The following is a 23,853-nucleotide window of genomic DNA, read 5'->3' as shown; positions in this document are numbered from 1 at the left end:
CCGGGGACATCTATCTCTAAGGATGACCATCTCTATGGTTGACCTAAAGGTTGAGATTTGGGCATCCCCGACCGTATTATCGAAACAAAAGATGGATGCCCATCTTGTTTCGATAATACGGGTTTCCCCGCCCCTTTGTGGGGATGTCCTGCGAGGTCGCCCTCAGGAAAACTTGGGCGCCCCATTCAATTATGCCCCTCTACATCCCTTAAACCATGATTTTGTATTTATAATAGTTCCTACATGAAGATGTTTTAAAATAGAGGACTTAGAATATAGGAATAAAGTGCCACTTATGCACAAACAATAGCTAGCATAAGTGTTCATGGCTATGAGGTACCACATTCTCATGTAACTTGAAGTATATTGTGAGTTACATCCATTTCAGATAGAGCCGCCCATTGCCCACGCTTGCTTCACTCATATAATCTAATCTAATATGAACATTTTAATTTGATGAACCAAAATAAGGCTCAAGGCAGATAACAATAAAAGAGATTAGACAATATCACAAGAAAAATACATATTTCTAACTGGAGTATAAGAAGCTGTTTTCCAATAATTAATTCCTTTTCAAAGTACATCTGAAAGAATAGCAACAACCTATTGCTCTCAGAGTGCACAGTAACCTATTCCATAGATGTGGTCCTCTACCTAAATAGATTTTTTGGCTCTAAGAAGATTTATAATACTGAGAGTTTGAAGGACTAGGTAGACAAATTCCCTGAGAGGAACATAAACATATAGTCAAAGAATAAAGAAAAAATTGTCATGCAAAGATGTTCAGGAGCGAGAAAATGTTTAATTTTGAAAATAAAAGATAAACTTTTACATTTGATTCTTGCTTTTATAGGGAGTGTGACAAAACAGTGGGTTTTTAAGCCTGTAAAACTGCCTTAATTAATTCTTGAAATGTATTTCTCCTATTGGCCAGCAGGTGGTGTTTCCTTACTTTGAAGCTGTTACAGAGGAATGACCATTATTTCTTTAGTCTAGCACAGATAGGAAGTAAGATGAGGTATACTTTTGAAAACTTGTTGTTCTGGGCTCTGATTGGCCCAGAGGCTCAATTCATCTAGGATGTACTGGCTTTTTTCTTCAGTCTTAGCCGGGGAGAAGAAAGAGAAAGATTTCTTTGCTGAGGCCCTGTGAACAATTATATTTCATAACCTGTGAGCAGCTATATGTCCTGAACTCCCCAGGTACTATTTAGATAGTAAACAAATGTTTAGATAGTTTTATAAGTAATCCTTTTTCAGTTACCTGTTATTTCTTTGCTGATTGCACCTTTTCTGATCATTGTTCTAATTTTTCATGACAATAAACATTTTTTGTTTATTGCCTCTGCTTGTCTGGACTGACTAAGAAGCCTGGTGATTTGTGTGTTGGGTCTGTGAGTGCTTTCCAGGATCTGTGGGACCACTGGGAGTGTGACCTCAGCAACCTAGAAATCACTGGGGATAATTTGAGAGCAGGAGACTCGCCCAGAGGTAGTTGGGACCCATTTGGTGGGAGGAGGATGGTAGTGTAGAGCACAAGAGGCAGGTGCAGGCTGACCTGAGCTGTGCTGGGGATAGACCCTCTAGGTGGCCACGGGGTAGCCCAGGCGGGTGGCTAGGCATTTTGTTACAGGAAGTCAATGTAATTTTCAGCGGAATGCAGTAGCACAATCAGTTGCTTTACCGTAGAAAACCAGTTTAGCAGTGCCTCCCTTTCACATACATGCTAAAGTGAATGTGGGACTCATTTTCAAAGCACTTAGACTTAGAAAGTTCCATAGGTTACTATCCCCCACCCCTTTTACAAAACCACATGGCAATGCAGACACAATATTACCATACCAGCAGCCGCTAGCGCGGCTTTGTAAAAGGGGAGTATATAACTTTGTAAGTCTGAGTGCTTTGAAAATATGCCTCTCTGTGCATATTTTATAGAACCGTGGATATTTTATAGAACTGTGGCTAGCACATAGTGCGTAAGTACCTGAGTTATGTGCTAGTCTTCTGTAACATTCACAGGCACAAATTTATCGAATTTCTTTATATGCATATCTTAGTAATAGAGTGCTGCTTACCGAAAACTGCCATTATCAGTAATTGTTAAAACCAGTCCCAATTATTTCAGTGGCTGCTTGTCAGTCTTCAGTGAACTGCTCTGTGTTTCTTTTTTAACAACAAAACACCACATTTGTGTCACCCATTCTGGTAATAACAATGCAGTTGTCATATAATGAGCTTTGATGCCTTTCAAAAAGAAAAAGAATGAGCTAAAATAGACACATTAACAAAACCTAGGGTGATTACTTCAAGTCTGAATTAAATGTAAAAGGAAAAGGTTAATTTTAACTAATCATCTCTGACAGACGTAAATGTTGAAAATAGCCTGCAAAATGTTTTGGATTATGTCATAATATTCTCAGATTGAATGGATTTACCGTTTTTGATGGATACGTTTGCCATTTCCTCATTGCATGTCATTGATAAGGAAATTAACATTTTCTTTTTTGAGAATAAATCCTGAAAAGAGACCGTACAGTAGGATAAATGTTACGTTACAAAAAAAATGACCTTGATACTTTTTATGAACAGAAGTGCAAGACTTAAACCATTGTGAGTCATAAAAGGTTTACAGGAGCAAGAAACCTAATACTTGCCATCAGCAAAATGATCTGTGTGGAAAGCTTTTAAGCAATCATGTACCCAGTTTACTTTGAGAATGTTATAAAGAAATATGTGAGTCTGCTTTTCGGTTTGACTCCTGACAAATTGCTAGTATATTTTGAATCAATAAAGAACAACTAATTTTTTTTTTTTTAACTGTGCTTTTTCAGTGCATCTTCTCTTATTATCGGTATTCCCTAATTTAAAATGTGCAAACTATATTGTAATCTCTGTGCTTTGTTACAGGTTGTATATAAGAATAATGATGTCAGGTTGGAGTTATCTCGACTTGCCAAGCAAGGGGACCCTAAAATGAAGATCCATGGTGTGGTGGCGTTTAAATGTGAGAACGTTGCAACCTTAGATCCAATTACATTTGAAACTCCAGAGTCTTTCATCTCCTTGCCAAAATGGAATGCCAAGAAGACAGGCTCCATTTCATTTGACTTCCGCACAACCGAGCCGAACGGGCTAATTCTCTTTAGTCATGGCAAACCAAGGCACCAAAAGGATGCAAAGCACCCCCAAATGGTTAAGGTTGACTTCTTTGCTATTGAGATGCTTGACGGTCATCTCTACCTGCTGCTGGACATGGGATCGGGTACCATTAAAATAAAGGCATTGCAGAAGAAGGTGAATGATGGAGATTGGTATCATGTGGACTTTCAGAGGGATGGGCGATCAGGTAAAAATTTACACATTTTCCCACAACAGCAGTGTAATTTCCATGTTATAGAAGAAGCCTAACAAGAAACCATATGGAAGGTAATTTAATAATAGGGTAACTAGTCAGGAAAATAGCTGGATATGTTGTGTCTATTTAAAAAAAAACCCTGAAACATCCTAACTAGGAGCCCAAAAATATATCAGATATCGATCAGAAAAAACTCCTCATGAAAAAATTTCAAAATATAAATAGATAATTGAATCAAATCTAAAAAAAAAATTAGTGGACCCTCATATGTAGGAGCTAACAAGTAATTAGTTGTTGCCTCATTTATGAACTGCGAATTGTTTAAAATATTTATTGAGATATGGATGCTGAGTAAGCAAGAAGAATGATTTTACATTTGTGGTGATGACACGGTGGTGACTTTGTTGTCTTAAATTATCTCCTGCATATTGAGATCTCCTAATATAGTTTAGATTATTCACTTGATTCCATTATGTCTTTGTATTTTAACGTATGTGCCTGTGTGCATTTATAATGCTGCCTCTCCGAAAGCTCTTGCAAAAAGTTACACCTACTTCACTGCAGGAGTAACTGTGCTTGTATGTGCCAGTATCAGCAAATGTGCCCACCCCCACTGCTTTTGTTCTCTGCCCCAGGATTGGCTTTTTCATATGTCACTTAAAAGCAAGTACAGTATTTTCTGCCTGCCTACTTTTATGCATATACCCCCAGATTCTATATAGCGCGCCTAGAGAGCTGTGCTAAAATCCAATGCACGCAACTTAATAGGCTTAACAAGTCAATCAGCATTGTTAACAAGCAATAATGAGTGCTAATTGACAAGAATTAGAAATTAGGCACACAACTCGCTAAACGTATTCTGTAATCCAGCACGCCTAACTTCTAACGTGCACAGGCAAAAAGAGGCGTGCTTATGGGCAGGAAAATGGGCGTTTTGTGGGCGTTCCAAAATTTCTGTGAGTAGTTATAGAATATGGCCCAGTGCACCTAAATCTACGCACAGGGATTTATGCCATGTTTTCATTGGTCTAAATTAATGTATGTACTTTTAGGCGCTGGGATATCAACTAAACCTATTCTATATACCACGCCTAAATTTAGGCACTGCTTATAGAATACGCTTAGGCGGAATTTTTTTCTGCGTGGATTTTGTAGGTACCATATATAGTATCCCCCCTCCCCTAATGCTCGGAGGAATTTTGTGTCTACCTGAGTTCTTACTGCAGCTTAAAAGGGCTTACCACGGGATCTACTGTAGCATCCTGACCTGCAGTAAAAGCCCAGTGTGTGCATGCAAGTCACACACTAAACATTTTGCTTTATTTTTCTCAGAGGTGGTGTGTCTGGGGGCAGAGAGTGAGTACGATAGCACAAATAAGCACAGCCATATTACCGATCTCTAGCTGATTAGCACAGGGTTATTGAGTGAGCTCTTACTGCTTACAACGGTGTTCTTCAGTTCAAGGCCCTGCAGACCTCTGGGGTGGCCCTCATCATTGTGACTTTTTCTGCTACTCTCTGTCTCTCTATCCAAGTTCACTACAGAAAGGGAGATGTGGATAAGGGGAAGGGCCACTTGCTTGAAGTACAAAGCATTTCTCAATAAATGAAGAGAATGCATTTGGAAATGCCCACCTCCTTGAGGTTACACCCAAGAAAAAGTATAAATATCAGGCTAGTGGGGATGGATGTCATTGACACACAGTGGTCAGCAGTGCCATAGACTTGCATGGGTAGATACGTGGTGGTTCTCCTTCTGCTCATTTGGATCCAAAGTTGCTCTGCCCTAAAAATTAATTAATTAATTAAGATCACTGGCCTATCAAATAGGTGGCAGTAAAGGTTCACATGCTAATTTTTGATAATGGCAACATTGGCGCTTGGCCATTAATTCAGAAAATGGAAAATTGGCCATTTCCTGGGGAGAAAAACCTGCGTAAGGGCATGTGAAGGCCACTTTTTACTGCACCTTAGTAAAAGGACTCCTTATAAAATGACCTTGTTAAGGGATGATTTTTAATAAGGAGGACTTCAACATCTAGGTGCGAAGAACACATGTAAATGAGCACAATAATGACATATGTTCTGGCTATGCACTATTCTATAGCACCTAAATGTGATAGTAAGTAGTTTAGGAAGTTGCACAGTTGTATATATAAATTATAGAACACTATAATGTATGTGCATATTTTAGCCTACTTACCTTTACAGGATAGTCTCCAAATAGACACCCCTTCATAAAATGAGTCTTATCTGAATACCAGCATTTAGGTGGGTATGTGCACACAAGCACATGAAATGCTAATATTCCAGCTATGAGCTAGCCTTTAAAATGGCACCTAAATGTGAGGATGGACTGTTTGCATGTGGGCTTTTGCATGGGTGGAGTTTGAGTGGAACAACAAAACAGTGGAGACTGCAAAAATGCAATAAGGTCTTTATTACGAACCTTCACTTGACTCAACTCTACACGGGCCGTGTTTCAGCTTAAGTGCCTGCATCAGGAGTATTTTGAGGCATAGGTGGTGTCTGTCAACAAAAATATGTTCAATAGAGTGAAAGATTCTATAAAGCCGAATATGCTTCACAACAGAAATGAAAGTTATTTCTCGCCAAATAACTATACGGTTAAATTCAAGAAGCAATCAGTATGCCACATCTAACAAAGCAGCTTTTCATTTCACTGTTGTTGCAATGTTTCTAAGCTGCTTTGTTACATGTAGCATGCTGATTATTTTTTTTTTTGTTACATTTGTACCCCGCGCTTTCCCACTCATGGCAGGCTCAACGTGGCGGGCAATGGAGGGTTAAGTGACTTGCTCATAGTCACAAGGAGCTGCCTGTGCCAGGAATTGAACTCAGTTCCTCAGGACCAAAGTCCACCACCCTAACCACTAGGCCACTGCTCCACTTCTTGAATTTAATTGTATAGTTATAACTTTCATTTCTGTTGTGAGGTGTATTTGGTTTTATAACATAGTAACATAGTAAATGACGGCAGATAAAGACCTATATGGTCTATCTAGTCTGCCCAACAAGATAAACTCATTTTACATGGTATGTGATAAATGGTATGTGATACTTTATATGTTTACCTGAGTTTGATTTGTCCTTGCCATTCTCAGGGCACAGATCGTAGAAGTCTGCCAGCGCTCTTCTTGCACTAAGTTCTGAAGCTAACATTGAAGCCCCTTAAAATTTACACTCCAGCCCATCCCTATCTATTCAGTCACGATCAGGGCGTAGATCGTAGAAGTCTGCCCAGCACCGGTTTTGTTTCCCAATTACCGGCGTTGCCACCTAATCTCTGCTAAGATTCCGCGGATCCATTCCTTCAAAACAGAATTCTTTTGTGTTTATCCCATGCATGTTTGAAGTCAATTAACGTTTTCATCTCCACCACTTATAGAATCTTTCACTCTACCAAACTTAAAGAGTCTTTTACTAAGGTGCGCTAGTATTTTTAGCTCATGCTAAAAACCAGCTGGCGCTAAACGCTAGCACACCTTAGTAAAAGACACCCATATTTTTGTTGACTGATGCCAGGTATATCTCAAATAATCCTGATGCAGGCACTTGAGTTGAAACATGGCCCGTGTCGAGTCAAGTCATGTGAAGATTTGCAGAAAAGACCTAACTGCCTTTTTGCCGTCTCCGCTGTTTTGTTCATCCTGGTTTGGTGTGAATGGTTGTACTTGTTCTGTTTTCTCCTGAAGATTGGGTAGAACGTGGGCGGGGCCATATTTAACATGGATTATAGAATCCTATAATCTGAATATCTTCTTTAGCTATCTAGGCAGAAACATGTATACCAGCTCTTGGGTAGTGTAGTACTTACACCTAGAATATGGGTGCACTCTTGGCACAGGGATAACTCTATACTAGTGTGCCTGTTTTTAGCTACCAAAGCTGTGATAGAAAGAGGCCTCAGCGTGCCTTTACCAGGTTTTTCCTGTGCGCTAAGGCTATTTCTATAGCAGCTGGAAAATACACGATTTTCTGAATTAATGGCTATGCGCTAATTTTACTTGACCAACCAATGGATAAGCTAAACTCACTTGTCCCAAAATAATATACAAAAACTAATTTGTACATGGAGGAAAAAGGCCTCAGATGTCTCATAAGCCCAAAGGCAATGCCCAACTGTCAAGACAGATAAATTTCAATCATAGGCCAAAAAACCCCACGTTTTGCCTTTTAATATTGCACATTAAGTGAAATTGTATATCAAATCAAAAAATCTAACTAATGTATGTATGCTTCATAATCTTCATCCAGTGATAGCGATTGAAAAAACTAGAAAGCAGGTCACTTATCTTATTATGTACTGGATCCCAGTCTCCATGGGACCTTCTCTTTTTCCGCATTTCAACCTCTCCTTTCCATTCAGTCCATGGCCCTCCCGTTGGAAGCAGGGAGTGGTACGCTTACCTCCGTCTCTGATCCACGCTGTGTTCCATGTGTGTCTTTAACTAGCAGCATTTGGAACCCAGCACTGCAGGGCAGAGGAGATAAGCAAACCACCCCTACTTTCAAATGGGCCAGGGCTAGGATGGGAAGGAAGATGAGCTGGACAAAAATCACTGGGTTGAGGAGAGTTTTTTTTATTTCACATCACAATTTGGAGGGAAAGGACAAAGGGATGTCAGGGTCCAAGGACACATCTGAATTTCACCTTGGTTGCAGAGTTAGGAAGGAGGGAGGTTGGAGTTTGGCGAGGATGTTTTTATTTCCCCATGAGATTTTAGAACGGAAAGGAGGGAGGGATCTCCAGATGTTGAGTGTAGAAGCATAGATTTGCAATATCTCTAAGGGTGGAACTAATTTATGTTTGTAAACAACACTCTTCTCCAACCTAACTGCTGCTAAGAAGTCCCATTTTTGAGTGTGTGTATGTAAAGCTATCTAACATTCTGTCTATGTCTAATTCTAAGCAGATCAGTAGAAGGTAAACATCAATTTATTAAATAGAGACCAAATATTCTAATCAGCCCGACACAGGCCGTGTTTCTCCCAGCAGGGTTGCTTCAGGGGCTACACAGTAATCCTCAATTGTCAAGATAAAATAGATATGTGTAATGGTAAAAAATGTGTAGTAATCTGAAATCATAAATCTTCTAAAATTTAGTAAAAAAACAGTAGCACAATCGAATAAACATAAAAGGTGATGACGTGAGATCTATCTAACGCGAGGACGATTGAGGATTACTGTGTAACCCCTGACGCAGCCCTGCTGGGCGAAACATGGCCTGTGTCGGGCTGATTAGAATATTTGGTCTCCATTTAATAAATTGATGTTTACCTTCTACTGATATGCTTTGTTGTTTTTCCATCTTGGAGCTTGTAGATCGTGCACCTTGCTGTTTTCTTGGACCCTATGTCTAATTCTAAGACTGAATAAATCATTCCGTTAGCATCCATTGGTAGAACAATAGTATAAGAAGCCGATATTCAGTCCGGCATTGAATGTCCATTTTATTTTTGACTGGTTTAACGATAACTAGCTAAGTCAATATTTAGACTTAGGTGGTTATCTTTAAACCACCCAAAGATATACCAGGTTTTCATACGGCCAAATATGGCTGTGAAACCTGCTTTTAAAACTGGCACATAACCGGTTATATCGTCCGATATAACAGGCTGTCTGCTAGTTGCTAACTGCTGAATATCAGTGGATGGTTGGTTAAGTGCTATTTAACTGGTCTGCAACAATTCTGGCTGGTTACATGGAACTGAATGTTGGGGGGGGGGATAGTGTGCATGCATCACAACCCATTTATTTCTGGGTTTTAATTATATTTTCTTAATTTTTTATTTTTTTCTTTCCAGTTTAATAACAATGTAAGGCTGTAGTGATGAAACAGTTTTCCACAGCAGGATTTTTACAGTCTGGACCAGACATGCCTGTGTATGCATGTCTTAGTTTCTCATAAACAAAATTAAGAAAACTTAATTGCTGAGATAATGAATATGATTGAACAAGCTCATTAACACGCACCTAAGGGAGATGTTTGGCTGAGGTTGTTATATAATATTGCCAACTTCATAAGAAATAAAAGAAAAAATAAAGAATGAAACAGCTGCAAAGGGCTTTGTCCACAGTGGGTTTGTGTCGAGCTAAGGTTTGGTTAATAATTGGTTTCTGCAGTTTGAATATAACTATACATGTTTAAACTGCATAATGTATTCCTAAGTAATTCTGTAAGGATTTTTAGTCAATAGTCAATATTTATTTATTGATATATTAAAAAAAAATTCTATACCTCTTTACTGGCCCATAGTAATGCAAATCAGTTTACAAAATGTTTAAAAGACATGTAGAGACTAGACACCCTTAGAAACAGCATTTCATTTTCAGGGTTCTCCTGTTCTCTTGAGGCCAAATTCTATATAATAGCGCCTGAAAAATTGGCACTGAAAAACCACGCGCTTAACGCTATTCTACAAATTATGTCTAAAGTTAGATGCACTTTATAGAATATCCCCCAAATTCTATATATGGCGCCTTAAGATGTGCATATTAATTTGGCCATCCAGCCAAATTGTGCACACAACTTAATTGATTAACAAGCCAATCAGCGTCGATAATTGATGCTTAACTAATTAGCGGCACTAATTAGCTTTAATTAGAATTTAGATTCACAACCTTATAGGTGTATTCTATAACACGGTACAGATACATTCTAATGCACACAGCTGAAAAGGGGGTGTGGCCATGGGCATGGAATAGGCGAGTTGTGGGCATTCCAAAAAACTATGCGCACTGTTATGGAATACACCTGACCTGCGCCTAAGGTATTTAGGTCTGGTTTTAGGTGGACTAAATGGGTGTGCCTAAATTTTAGGTGCAAGAATGACACATGCGCATATTCTATAAAGTGCGCCTATCTTTAATCGTAGTTTATAGACTAGCACTAAGAGCATGTTTTTTTAGCTCCAATTTTTCAGGCACCGTATATAGAATTTGTCCCTATGCGTGTGTGCTATTCTTGCGCCTAAACTTCAGGTGCACCCATTTTAAGCCATGTAAAACCAAGCCTAAATACCTGCGCCTAACTTAGGCACAGATTGGGTGTATTTCATAACAGTGTGCATAGTTTTTTAGAACACCCACAATCTGCCTATTCCACACCCATGCCCAGGCCCCCTTTTCGGCTGTGTGCATTAGAATTTATGCACACCACATTATAGAATACGTCTATAAGGTTGTGTACATACATTCAAATTAAAGCCAATTACTGCTGCAAATTGTTTCAATACTAACTATTGGCACTGATTGGCTTATTAATCAATTAAGTTGTACAAGCAATTTGGCCGCATGACCAAATTGTTGCACACAACTGAAGGCGCCATTTATAGACTTTGGGGGTTAGTGTGTCCTTGTGGTCTTTCCTGCATGCAAAGCCCATTTTTATTGTGGCCATAAATTCAGCGTTTTTCTATTATATCTTTTTCTGGCTGTATGCTTATCCTGCTTATTTTCGAAGGAGAAGGGCAGCCATCATCCGACACAAATTGGGAGATGGCCGGCTTTCTCCTAAGGCCGGCCAAATCGGTATAATCGAAAGCTGATTTTGGCCGGCTTCAACTGCTTTCCGTCGCAGGGCCGGCCAAAGTTCAAGGGGGCGTGTCAGCAGTGTGCCGGAGGCAGGACGGGGCGTGGTTAAGAGATGGCTGTCCTCGGTCGATAATGGAAAAAAGAAGGCCGAACCTGACAAGCATTTGGCCAACTTTACTTGGTCCCTGTTTGTTCACGACCAAGCCTTGAAAAGGTGCCCGAACTGACAAGATGACCACCGGAGGGAATCGGGGATCACCTCCCCTTACTCCCCCAGTGGTCACCAACCCCCTCCCACCCAAAAAAAACCAAACAAACATTTTTTTGCCAACATCTATGCCAGCCTCAAATGTCATACCCAGCTCCATCACAGCACTATGCAGGTCCCTGGAGCAGTTTTTAGTGGGTACTGCAGTGCACTTCAGGCAGGCGGACCCAGGCCTATCCCCCCCTACCTGTTACACTTGTGGTGGTAAATGGGAGCCCTCCAAAACCCACCCGAAACCCACTGTACCCAAATCTAGGTGCCCCCCGTTACCCTTTAAGGGCTATGGAAGTGGTGTACAGTTGTGGGGAGTGGGTTTTGGGGTTTTTTGGGGGGCTCAACACACAAGGTAAGGGAGCTATGCACCTGGGAGCAATTTCTGAAGTCCACTGCAGTGCCCTCTAGGGTGCCCGATTGGTGTCCTGGCATGTGAGGGGGACCAGTGCACCATAAATGCTGGTTCCTCACATGACCAAATGGCTTGGATTTGGCCGGTTTTGAGATGGCCGCCATTAATTTCCATTATCGGCGAAAACCAATGTCGGCCATCTATAAGGGTGGCCCAAATGTTGAGATTTGGGCGTCCCCGAGTGTATTATCGAAATGAAAGATGGCCGGCCATCTTGTTTCGATAATTCGGTCGGGTACGCCGCTTTACGGGGCCGTCATTAGAGATGGGCGCCCCTGTTCGATTATAGCCCCTCAATGTTAGCATTACCATGTGTCCATTTTAAGAAAATGACTGCGGAAGCACTTACCGCCTCCCGTTTAGGAGGCAGTAAGAGCTCCAGTGTTATAGATACACTAACCAGTTAGTGCGGTGGTAACATTAGTGTGCTAGCTGTTTAATGCAGCCATGCCCATTCTCTACCCCACCACCCCTCCCAAAAAAACACAAGAAAAGTAAATACAGTGCAGTTAGCTCATGCAGATGGCAAAACTAATACAGAATGCTTTAGCACGTCCTGTGTTAGGTCATTTTTGCTGCATTAAACATGTGTTAGCACCAAATGCAGCTTAGTAAAAAGCCCCATAATTTGGGAATCACAAAGCTGTAGCTTTTGTTAAGTAAAAGCAAGACTGTGTACCTGACATATAAACACAAACACGATTCTTTGCCCTGTAGCCATAGCCATCTATACCTTCTCAGGCAAGATGCTCTCACAGTAAACCGAGAATGTAATGGGCAAAATGGGTATAAAATAATATAATGTTATTATTCACTATACTGCCTCATCACAATTCTGCCTCTCATGGCTAGAGGGATCTATTACCAGCTGGCAGGGTGATGGCTGTTTGGGCTGTTCCTGGCACCTGATCTGGTCAGTCAGAATGAATCCTAGTATGAATCCAGCGCCCATCTGTTTTATAATTGTGATCTTTGGTTCTCTGAGTTGCTTCACCCCTCTCCTTCATATCGGAGACACCTGAGAGTTGTTTATTATCAAGTGTCTCACTGTCAAGGTCATCGTCCTTCGCAGAGCTGGCTGTTTTACTGCGTTTCTTCATGTTTAAACAGACTAGGTTCTCACATGGCTAGTCAGTAACTTTTCTTTGCAAAAAAGACCATACAGTTTTTTTTTTTTTTCGAGACCCAAACCAATCAAGTTACCAAGATATTCCTGACCATGATTTTTCCAATATTTTTATTGAGTTTTAGGAAGATAACAAAATGGCTTAAATAAATACAATTAGCCAACATAACAGGATAACAATGACAAAGCATCAGTATGCATGTTGAAGTCAAGATGAGACAATAATTATTGCAATAACAAATCAAAGTAGTCACAGGAGTATACATACACAAATTTCAGCTCTGAGAGAGGTTCTTATTTATTTATTTATTTATTGCATGTGTATCCCACATTTTCCCACCTATTTGCAGGCTCAATGTGGCTTATTATTATTATTATTAGCATTTGGGCGAAATGTAATAATAGCACTACCAGATGCACGTAGCGCTGAACACCTGATACAAAGAGTTTGGTTGTGACATAATCATTCCATGATATCAGATACAATTAGTAATGTACAAAGATTAGGTGAGGTAAGAGAGAAGGAAGGTGTTAGGCAAGATATAAGGTGGACTATAATAATTGGGTGAGTTGGTGAGGTAATTTTGTAAGGCTATGGGTTCTCTTTGTAGGCCTTGTTGAATAGATATGTCTTCAGAGATTTACGGAAGTTAGTTATGTCATCAATAGCTTTCAGGGCTATAGGTAATGCATTCCACAATTGCATGCTCATGTAAGAGAAGGTGGTGGCGTGTATCAGCTTGTATTTTAATCCTTTACAACTGGGGAAGTGCAGATTGAGAAATTTGCGGGATGATCTTATGGCGTTTGTGGGAGGCAGGTCCACAAGGTTTAGCATGTAGATTTTGAATAATTTTGTGTACAATCGTGCAGATCTTGAATGCAACTCTTTCCTTGAGTGGGAGCCAGTGAAGTTTCTCTCTTAGGGGTTTTGCATTTTCATATTTGTTTTTTCCAAATATGAGTCTGGCGGCTGTATTCTGGGCTGTTTGGAGTTTTTTGATAGTTTGTTCTTTGCAGCCAGCGTACAGTGCATTACAGTAGTCCAGATGACTTATTACCATTGACTGTACCAAGGTACGGAAGATATATCTCAGGAAGAAAGGTTTTACTCTTTTGAGTTTCCACATGGCGTGGAACATCTTTATCGTTGTGTTCTTCACGTGAGTATCGAGTGTGAGATTTCGGTCGATGGTGACTCCAAGAATTTTTAGATTTTGTGCGACGGGGAGAGAACAGTATGGTGTGGTTATTGTGGAGTAGTTGTTTTTGTTGTGTTGTGAGGTGAGGTGAGTACGAGACATTGTGTTTTCTCTGCGTTGAGTTTCAGCTGAAATGCATCCGCCCAGGAGTGCATGATTTGGAGGCTTTGGTTGATCTTGTTGGTGATTTCGTTTAGATCATGTTTGAATGGGATGTAAACCGTGACGTCGTCTGCATATATGTAGGGATTAAGGTTTTGATGGGCTAGATGTTTGGCTAAAGGTATCATCATTAGGTTGAAGAGGGTTGGTGATAGTGGGGATCCTTGGGGAACTCCACATTCAGGTATCCATGGGGGTGATTTGTCCGCGTTCGTTGTTACTTGGTACAATCTTGTGGTCAGGAATGCTTTGAACCATTTGAGAACTGTGCCTCCTACTCTGAAGTATTCTAGTATATGTAGTAGTATTCCCTGATTAACCATGTCAAAGGTGCTGGACATGTCGAATTGTAGGAGGAGTATGTTGTTACCAGTTGCAATTGCTTGTTTGAATGAGTTCATTGCAGACACTAGTACCATTTCGGTGCTGTGATTTGACCGAAATCCTGATTGGGGCTCGTGCAGGATTGAGTGTTTATTTAGGTATTCAGAGAATTGTTTCATCACTATGCCCTCCATGAATTTGGTTATGAAGAGGGATAGATGCTACTGGGCGTTAGTTGGTTAGGTCCATTGTGCTTTTCTTAGCATCTTTTGGCAGCGGAGCAAGTAAGATGTTTCCTTTCTCCATGAGAAAGAGACCATTTTGAAGCCTGTGGTTTATATGATTCCTGAGGTCTTTTTTGAATTGTTTGGGGGCGGATCTTATTAGGCTATTGGGGCAGATGTCTAATTTGCATTGTGACTTGGCATATTTTCCGAGCCATTGTGAGAAGTCATCTGATGATATCGTGTCAAAGTTGGTCCATGATCGATCTGCTGGGCTTTCCCCAGATTTTGGATCTAGACATTCAAGGATGCTTGTGTATTCAGTGATGTTGGTAGGTATCATGCGTCGAAGCTTTATAATTTTTTCATTGAAGTAATTCGCAAGATTGGTTGCGGATGGGTTGTCTGTGTTGTTAGAGGTAACCGGTGTAGTATTTAGTAGTGTCGCGTGCTCGAGGACCTTGGCAGACGGTCAGGCTTCTTCCCCGGGAGCACTGGGTTTGTGAGTCCTTGGGCCACTACCGTGGAGCGGCAGTGGCAGGCAAGATCACCTCCAAGGTAGAGATGAGACAAGACTGGACCGGAACCCCGGACTGGAGTTCTACACAGGAATACACAGAACTGGAACGCACCGGACGGGTGCGCACTGGAGTGGAGCCCGCTGGACTGGAACACACTGGAGTGGCCCCACTGGACTGGAACATACAGGAGTGAAACCCGCTGGACTGGAAAACACTGGACCTAGGCTTCACCTACGCTTAACCACCTTTCCCCGAGGGTTGAGCCCTCAGGTTCGGGCGGCCGGCAGGACTTACAGGAAAAACCAGAACTGGAACTTGCAAGCAGGAACAGCAGGAATGAGGATCCAGGAGTGCCCCCAGGCACCTAGGCGAAGGCAGGGCAGACAGGCAGGGAATGCCCGGGTTCCGGCAGTAGGCAGGTTTAAACCAATGGTCAAGTCAAGGAACAAGACTAAGGCTGGAGCTTCAGTATCAAGGAGTACTGGCAACAGAGAGAACAAGGGCTGAAGCTCCAGAAGCAAAAGAAACACACACGGAAAACCAGCAGGCTAAACACAGGAAGGCTAGTCAACTGTACATAAGCTGGTAGGAGCTATGCCCAAGCAAACCAGTCATACACAAGAAACATACACTAAGCAAACACAGGGAACTAGCAAAGCTATACACAGGCTAACAAGCAAAGCTGTGCCCAAGCTAGCTAGTCATACACTAGGAACAAACACAGAGAACTAGCAAAGCTATACACAGGCTAACAAGCAAAGCTGTGCCCAAGCTAGCTAGTCATACACTAGGAACAAACACAGAGAACTAGCAAAGCTATACACAGGCTAACAAGCAAGCTGTGCCCAAGCTAACAAGTCCTACACTAGGAACATACACAGAGAACTAGGAAAGCTATACACAGCTAACAACAAAGCTGTGCCCAAGCTAACAAGTCCTACACTAGGAACATACACAGAGAACTAGCAAAGCTATACACAGCTAACAACAAAGCTGTGCCCAAGCTAACAAGTCCTACACTAGGAACATACACAGAGAACTAGCAAAGCTATACACAGCTAACAACAAAGCTGTGCCCAAGCTAACAAGTCCTACACTAGGAACATACACAGAGAACTAGCAAGCTATACACAGCTAACAACAAAGCTGTGCCCAAGCTAACAAGACAAACATAGAAACTCACACAGAGCAAACAATGTAGCAGTGAACAGAGCACTCCACATACCAGGGCCCTTAGACGAAATGCAAAGGCAATTTGCCAGCTTTTCTAATATCTTTAAGTATTTCTCATCTGTCTGTTTGTTCTGTCCCAGCAGATGGTAGTACAGCCCTACAAGAATACTCCTTCCCTTCATACATGGAATTTCTGTCCATATACGTGGAATGCATCTTGTCTGGGCTTCCAAGATGGTATTTTTTAATAATGTCCACTCCTGATTTAGTGTCTTAACCTTAGCAGCCAATCCTTTTAGCTTCTTTTTAACCATTTTCTTCATTTTATTATAGTCTCCCTTTCAAAAATTAAATGCAGCTACGGTAGATTTCATTTGTGGTTTCATCCCAGATAGTAGCTCAAATATTATCACTATTTCCCAGGAGACCCAACACTGCCACCTGTCGCACTTTGCCCTGACTGGAAGATGTTAGGGATGGGAAAGGGTGCTGATGCTGGTACTGGGGGAGGGATTAACCTGTAGTGAATGAGAGATAGGAACAAAGAGGGAAGGGATGGAGAGATGAGTGGAGAGATAGTGTGAAGGATCAGGAGTCCGAGGAAGCTGTGTAAAGAAATGGGACTATGGAAATGCAGGGAGAATATGGAATTGGAGATAAGTTGAGGAGGAATAGGAAGCTGAGTAGGGTTAACAGAAAGAGGAAATGGCTTAGATGTCACAAAGGGTTGAGTTACAGGGAATGAGCGTCAGAGAAAAGTAGATGAGGGCTTGAGAAAAGATGGAAGTGAAGGACCAGGGAGTGAGTGAAAGACAAAGGGAGAATAGGCTGGGGAAGGAAAGAGATGGGGAGGACAATGGTAAGGCTAGGGAGGGTGTAAAAGTGGGAAATGGAAAGATGGTATATAGATGAAAAGTAAAAAGAGGAAACTAAGGACTGAAGGTTGAAAGAAGGGGAACATAAGCTCACACTAACTAGGAGTGGAGAAGGAAAGAAGAGGGACATGGAGAAAAAGATGAATGAGAACATCAGTGTTATACAGTTGTAGAGAAGGAAGGGAAGATGACAGAGGGAAAAAGAAGAAATGCAAAGGAGATGCTGAAAAAAAATGAATTTGGGAGATGAATCACACAAGGAAAATGGAAAAGAGAGATTTGAACCAACCTGGTCGGAAAAAATAAATTGCCAAGAGAACAAAGGTAGAAAAGAAAGCATTTATTTTATTTTTTAGGAAATGGAATGCATCAGCTATGGAAAAAAAAAAGTGTATTCATTTTTCTATTTTGTAGCATAGAAGGAAATGCATTTCTGTTTTTCTTTTCCTGGTTTTGCATAGATTCTGGCTTCCTTAGAAGTTTTGATTTCAGTTTTTATCTGTCCGTTTATTTCTAATTTGTGTCTCCTTGTTCTGTATTGGGTGAGAGTCTATCCATATTCTGCATGTGTGACTGAGGTGAAGGATACTATTAGCTCCTGTGTAGAGATTTGTAATCATCCAGTTTCTTTACAGAGCTGTCCTACTTCTTAAAACAAGGAAAGTGACTTAAAGGGAAGCTAAGTTAAAAGAGTTGTGAGGAGATGACAGGAAGATAGGGGAATGCATATCTGTAGTTATTTTTATCTGTCCCTCTTGTTTTCTGAATAGCCATGAGATTGAGGTGTGCCAGGGGGTGGAGCCAGGAGGCAGAGTGGGTGGGACTAGACAGTGGAGCAGGGCTGGGGCATGTATTAAAATCTCCCTCTCAAAAGCTGGGCCCCCTTGGCAGCTCTGTAGTACCCAGGTTAGATTGGGCAAACCTAGCCATGGCGAGGATCTGTCAAAATTATACTCCAGGAAGTCCAGTTAGTAGGCTTCTCCATTTCCCTTTCTTGGGGTTTCTTAATCGTTTCCCTGTTTTTTTTCCCCTGGTCACCCTGTTATTTTTTTCCTCCTTTCCCTCTGTCCTTTTACTGTCATAAGTTGTAATTTCTTTTCTCATCTTTTATAATTGTTAATTGTAAACCACTCAGCAGTACATTGGTGAAATTGGGGGTATCGAGTATCTCTAAATAAATAAACAAACAGGCTGTGGTGTGCACATTGACCCCTACTTCACCTCACAAAACTGGAAACCCAGAAATTACCCCATAAAGATATAGAACACAATTTGGAAACCATAAGGCTGCATGTTTATTAAGTACAAGGTTTTACTCTGGAAGCTACAGTATAAATTTGTGCTGCGGCTATACTTATCACCCCTCAATGTCTGGTACTAACCTCACAACACAACAAAAACAACTACTCCAAAATAACCACACCATACTGTTCTCTTCCCGTCGCACAAAACCTAAAAATCCTTGGAGTGACCATCGACCGAAACCTCACACTTGATACTCATGTGAAGAATACAACGAAGAAGATGTTCCACTCCATGTGGAAACTCAAAAGAATAAAACCTTTCTTCCCGAGATATATCTTCCGCACCCTTGTACAGTCAATGGTAATAAGTCACCTGGACTACTGTAACCCACTATACGCCGGCTGCAAAGAACAGACTATCAAAAAACTCCAAACAGCCCAGAATACCGCCGCTAGACTCATATTTGGAAAAACTAAATATGAAAGTGCAAAACCCCTAAGTGAGAAACTTCATTGGCTCCCACTCAAAGAATGTGTGGCGTTCAAGATCTGCACGATTGTACACAAAATCATTCACGCAGACGCCCCAATCTACATGCTAAACCTTGTGGACTTGTCTCCCAGAAACGCTGTGAGATCATCCCGCAAATTTCTCAATCTGCACTTCCCCGGCTGTAAAGGACTAAAATACAAGCTGATACACGCCACCACCTTCTCATACTTGAGCACGCAGCTGTGGAATGCTCTACCAACAGACCTGAAAGCTACTGACGAAATAACTAACTTCCGCAAATCTCTGAAGACACATCTCTTCCAAAAGGCCTACAAAGAAAACACATAGAGGGGCATAATTGAACGAAAACGTCTATCTCCATGGGCGTTTATCTCCGAGAACGGGTCCGTGAAAGGGTGGACCGAACCGTATTTTCGAAAAAAATAGACGTCCATGTTTTATTCGACAATTTGTGAGCTGGGCGTTGTTTTTCAGTGATAATGGAAAATGAAAGCGCCCAGCTCAAAAACGAATAAATCCAAGGCATTTGTTCGTGAGAGGGGCCAGGATTCGTAGTGCACTGGTCCCCCTGACATGCCAGGACACCAACCGGGCACCCTAGGGGGCACTTTTACAAAAACAAAAAAAAAAGGTAAAAGAGCTCCCAGGTGCATAGCACCCTTCCCTTGTGTGTTGAGCCCCCCAAATCCCCCTCAAAACCCACTGCCCACAAGTCTACACCATTACTATAGCCCTAAGGGGTGAAGGGGGAGCACCTACATGTGGGTACAGTGGGTTTGGGGGGGGTTGGACGACTAAGCATTAAGCAGCACAATTGTAACAGGTAGGGGGGGGATGGGCCTGGGTCCACCTGCCTGAAGTCCACTGCACCCCCTAACAACTGCTCCAGGGACCTGCATACTGCTGCCAGGGAGGTGGGTATGACATTTGGGGGTGAAAATAAAAAGTTGTGAAACATCATTTTTTGTGGTGGGAGGGGGTTAGTGACCACTGGGGGAGTCAGGGGAGGTCATCCCCGATTCCCTCTGGGGGTAATCTGGTCATTTAGGGCACTTTTTGGGGCCTTATTCGTGGAAAAAACAGGGTCCAGGAAAAGTGCCCTAAATTCTAGCTACAGACGCATACTTTTTTTCCATTATCGGCGAAAGGCGTCCATCTCTCCTCGGCCGATAACCACGCCCCAGTTCCACCTTCGCCACGCCTCTGACACACACCCGTCAACTTTGTACGCTTCCGCGATGGAGTGCAGCTGAAAACGTCCAAAATCGGCTTTCCATTATACCGATTTATTCGTTTTTGTGAGATAAACGTCTATCTCCCATTTGGGTCGAAATCTAGGCCTTGTTCTCTTTCAATTATAAGGTGGATAGCCTACGAAACTACCTCAACAATCCACAGAATTATTGCAGTTCACCCATACCCTACTTAACACCTTCCATCTATCTTCCTTTACCTAATCTTCAAACGTTAATAATTGTATCTGTTACCATGAAATAATTATATCTATCTTCCCTTACCTAATCCTCAAACATTAGAATTGTATCTGTTATCACGAAATGATTATGTCATAACCATACTCTGTAAGCCACATTGAGCCTGCAAATAGGTGGGAAAATGTGGGATACAAATGCAATAAATATAATATAATAATATATTCCGGGCATCGCTTTGTCTGACAGAGGCCTGCCTTAAGTGTCATACCGCCGTGCTACCCTCAGCTATGTGTTTTTGGCATTGTCCAATTATTGAAAAGCTTTGGTTGCAGGTGCTTCAGCATGTCATGTCCTATTGGAAACATACATTGACTCCAACTCCACTTCTACTTTCTGAATTTTTCTCCATAGCTGCTCCGGTGCCATTTGGTATGTGGGTTTTTTTTTACGCAGAGCTGCGCTTATGGGGAAAAAATCTATTTTTGTTTTGATGGCTGGACTCATGTTTCACCCATGCTATCCCTGCAGTGGACACAGATGATTACTCTGTTGGCGATGGAATGATTGACTGTGCCAGATTTCTTGTCTGTCAAGGGACAAAAACTTTCAATGTATTTGGGAATGGTTTTGGACCACGTTTCAGCCAGCTGCTCGCAGACCATATGCTTAATCAATAAGCTTTCAGCATGTCTCGCCTTATTGGTTACAATTGATGTTTTGCAGTTTGGGGTGGGTGGGGGCGGTTGGAGTGTGTGTGTGTGTGGGGGGGGGCGGGGGTTGCTTTAGTGCCTTGGTTTACTCTCATTGTTCTTGTACTCCTGTTTGGTGTCTTACTATTAATAAAAAAAATTAAGAATTAAGGACCAGATTCAGTAAATTGTGCTGAAAAATAGGTACTGGGAACAATCAGCACTTGGTGATATCCTATAAAGGTGCTCCAGGATGAGAACACTTTATAGAAAAGCAGCAGAACAAGGATTCCCATGCCTGGCTTTAGGCAATAGAACTTACGGAAACCTGGTGCATATCCCCGGAATTCTGTGACAATGTGTGGCTCTTTTGAGAATGCTGCTGACCTGCCCACACCTCTCCTATGGCCATTCCCCATAATTGGTTCCAACCGGTAATAGATTGTTAGTGCCCAATTATAGAATTTAGAGGTAAATTTCCAGTGGGAATGAATATATCAGCCTCCCTGGGCATACAAACAAGCACTAACTTGTTTATTTAGCTTTAATAACTCTGTCCTGAAATTACCTCATTTCAGAAAGAATAACTTGGAATGATATCCAGCTAACAAGAGTATGTGGCAACCATGTGAGCAGCATAGATTAGTGGATTTTTAAAACAAAAATTTGGAATTTATTAAAATCCAAAAATATTCAGGTAATAATCAGAATTAACAAGGAAAATTTTAACTCAACAGAAATAAAGATAACAACTTAGCCCACAGCACGTGGAGAGAGAAAAATTAAGATCAAATCAACAGTAATAAAATAATAAGTAAATAGAGAAAATGTCCTCTCCTTTATACGCACCAACATAATTCACTAATCAACTCCTAATCCTTCCACATCCCATCCCTCAGGGAGAAAAAAAGGGAAATTGAAGAAAAAGAAATAGATTGATATCAAAAAGTCTTTTATTATTAAGAACATAAGCATTTACCATACTGGGATAGACCAAAGGTCCATGAAGCTCAGTATTCTGTTTCCAACAGTGGCCAACCCAGATCACAAGTACCTGGCAAGATCCCAAAACAGTAGTATACAGTGCTTATCCTAGAAATAAGCAGTGTATTTTCCTCAAGACCATGTTAATAATGGATTATGGACTTTTCTTTTTGGAAGATATCCAAATCTTTTTTAAACCCTGCTAAGCTAAGTGCTTTTACAACATTCTCTGGCAACGAATTCCACAGTTTAATTACACGTTGTATGAAGAAATATGTTCTCCAATTTGTTTTAAAATTGCTGCTTTTTAGCTTCATTGCGTGCTCTCTAGTCCTAGTAATTTTGGAAAGCGTAAACAAGCGATTCACGTCTACCCATTCCACTCCACTCATTATTTTAAAGACCTTTATCATATCTCCCCTCAGCCATCTTTTCTTAAAGCTGAACTGCCCTAGCCTCTTTAGACTTTCCTCATAGGGCAGTTTTCCCATACCCTTTATCATGTTCATCGCCCTTCTCTGTACCTTAATGCAATTTCAAGAAAAAACATAAAGCATAACTTTGTCCAGAAAATACAGGGGCCCTTTTACTAAAGGGTGGCTGGGCTACCGCAGTAGTTGCATACAGCAAAGCAGCACCACTTTGGGGTGCACTGAGGCGTCCCTCGGTATTGCTGTGATCAGTGTGCTCCGATCCCCTCTCTACAAAATAGAAAACATTTTCTAGAGTGGGGGCGGGGAGTAGCTGTACCCTTTGGTAATTGGGTAGTGCACAGCCATCACCAAACTCTGCCCGATTAGCGCAGGATTAGCGTTTGAGCCCTTACCACCAATTAAATAGGTGGGGGTAAGGACTCAGGCGGGAATCGCTGTTCGCCATTTGTGAAATTAGCAAATGGCCATTTCTGCTACAAATTATAATTCTGGCATTTTCCCACCATACTAGAAGGTGGCTGAAGCATGCAACAAATCCACTCGCTAATCGCAGCACTGGCCACTTTCTAGCACAGCTTAATAAAAGGACCCCATAGCATAGAAAAGAAAAGAAGAAATAATATATCCATAAAAAAATACCAAAGTACAACAGACCACAATACCTGGAGTGCATGGTCATCACTTCTATGAGAGGCTAGATCAGAGATTTTGAACCCAGTCCTTCAGGCACACCCAGCCAGTTGGGGGTTTTCATGATATCCCCATTGAGTTAAAAGGGGGTATCCTGAAAACTCCAATTGGATGCGTGTGCCCCAAGGACCGGTTTGAAACCACCTGAGCTAGATAAAGAAGAATACAGAACAAAAAAGAAAACAGCAGGCACCTATTTTTTTTGTTACATTTGTACCCCGCGCTTTCCCACTCTTGGCAGACTCAATTCGGCTTACATGGGCAATGGAGGGTTAAGTGACTTGCCCAGAGTCACAAGGAGCTGCCTGTGCCTGAAGTGGGAATCAAACTCAGTTCCTCAGGACCACAGTCCACCACCCTAACCACTAGGCCACGCCTCCACTCTGTCAACATAAAAATTCAAGTCCTTACACCAATTAAATAGTGAGGTAACTGGGCAGGCTAAACATGATGTCACATTATTTAAATTCACTATACATTTACATGGAAATTTTAACTGAATTCTAGCCCCCAGTGCCAAGACCTGTTGTCTCATAAGTAAAAACTTTTTTTTCTGTCTTATCCTGTAGAAATTAATTCATTTGCATTGGATCCATAAATACATACTAAATTCCCTGGAAGATAATTAAACACTTGCAGGGAACTCTCAGAGAGAAAGAAGTCTCCATACTA

At 41.4% G+C, this 23,853-nt stretch overlaps 1 protein-coding gene across 1 annotated transcript in view; it reads left to right on the top strand.

Moving 5' to 3' along the window:
- NRXN1 (neurexin 1) overlaps positions 1-23,853 on the top strand; it is a 2,115,739-nt gene that overhangs the window by 863,856 nt on the left and 1,228,030 nt on the right. The window contains exon 8 of the mRNA XM_030195841.1: positions 2,907-3,345. Coding sequence (XP_030051701.1) covers positions 2,907-3,345 — 439 coding nt within the window. The remainder of the gene's footprint in view (positions 1-2,906; positions 3,346-23,853) is intronic.

Source organism: Microcaecilia unicolor, chromosome 3 (assembly GCF_901765095.1).
Source record: "Microcaecilia unicolor chromosome 3, aMicUni1.1, whole genome shotgun sequence".
NCBI classification, from domain to species: domain Eukaryota; kingdom Metazoa; phylum Chordata; class Amphibia; order Gymnophiona; family Siphonopidae; genus Microcaecilia; species Microcaecilia unicolor.
Note: the sequence above shows the minus strand (reverse complement) of the source record. Positions and strands in the feature narration are given on the sequence as shown.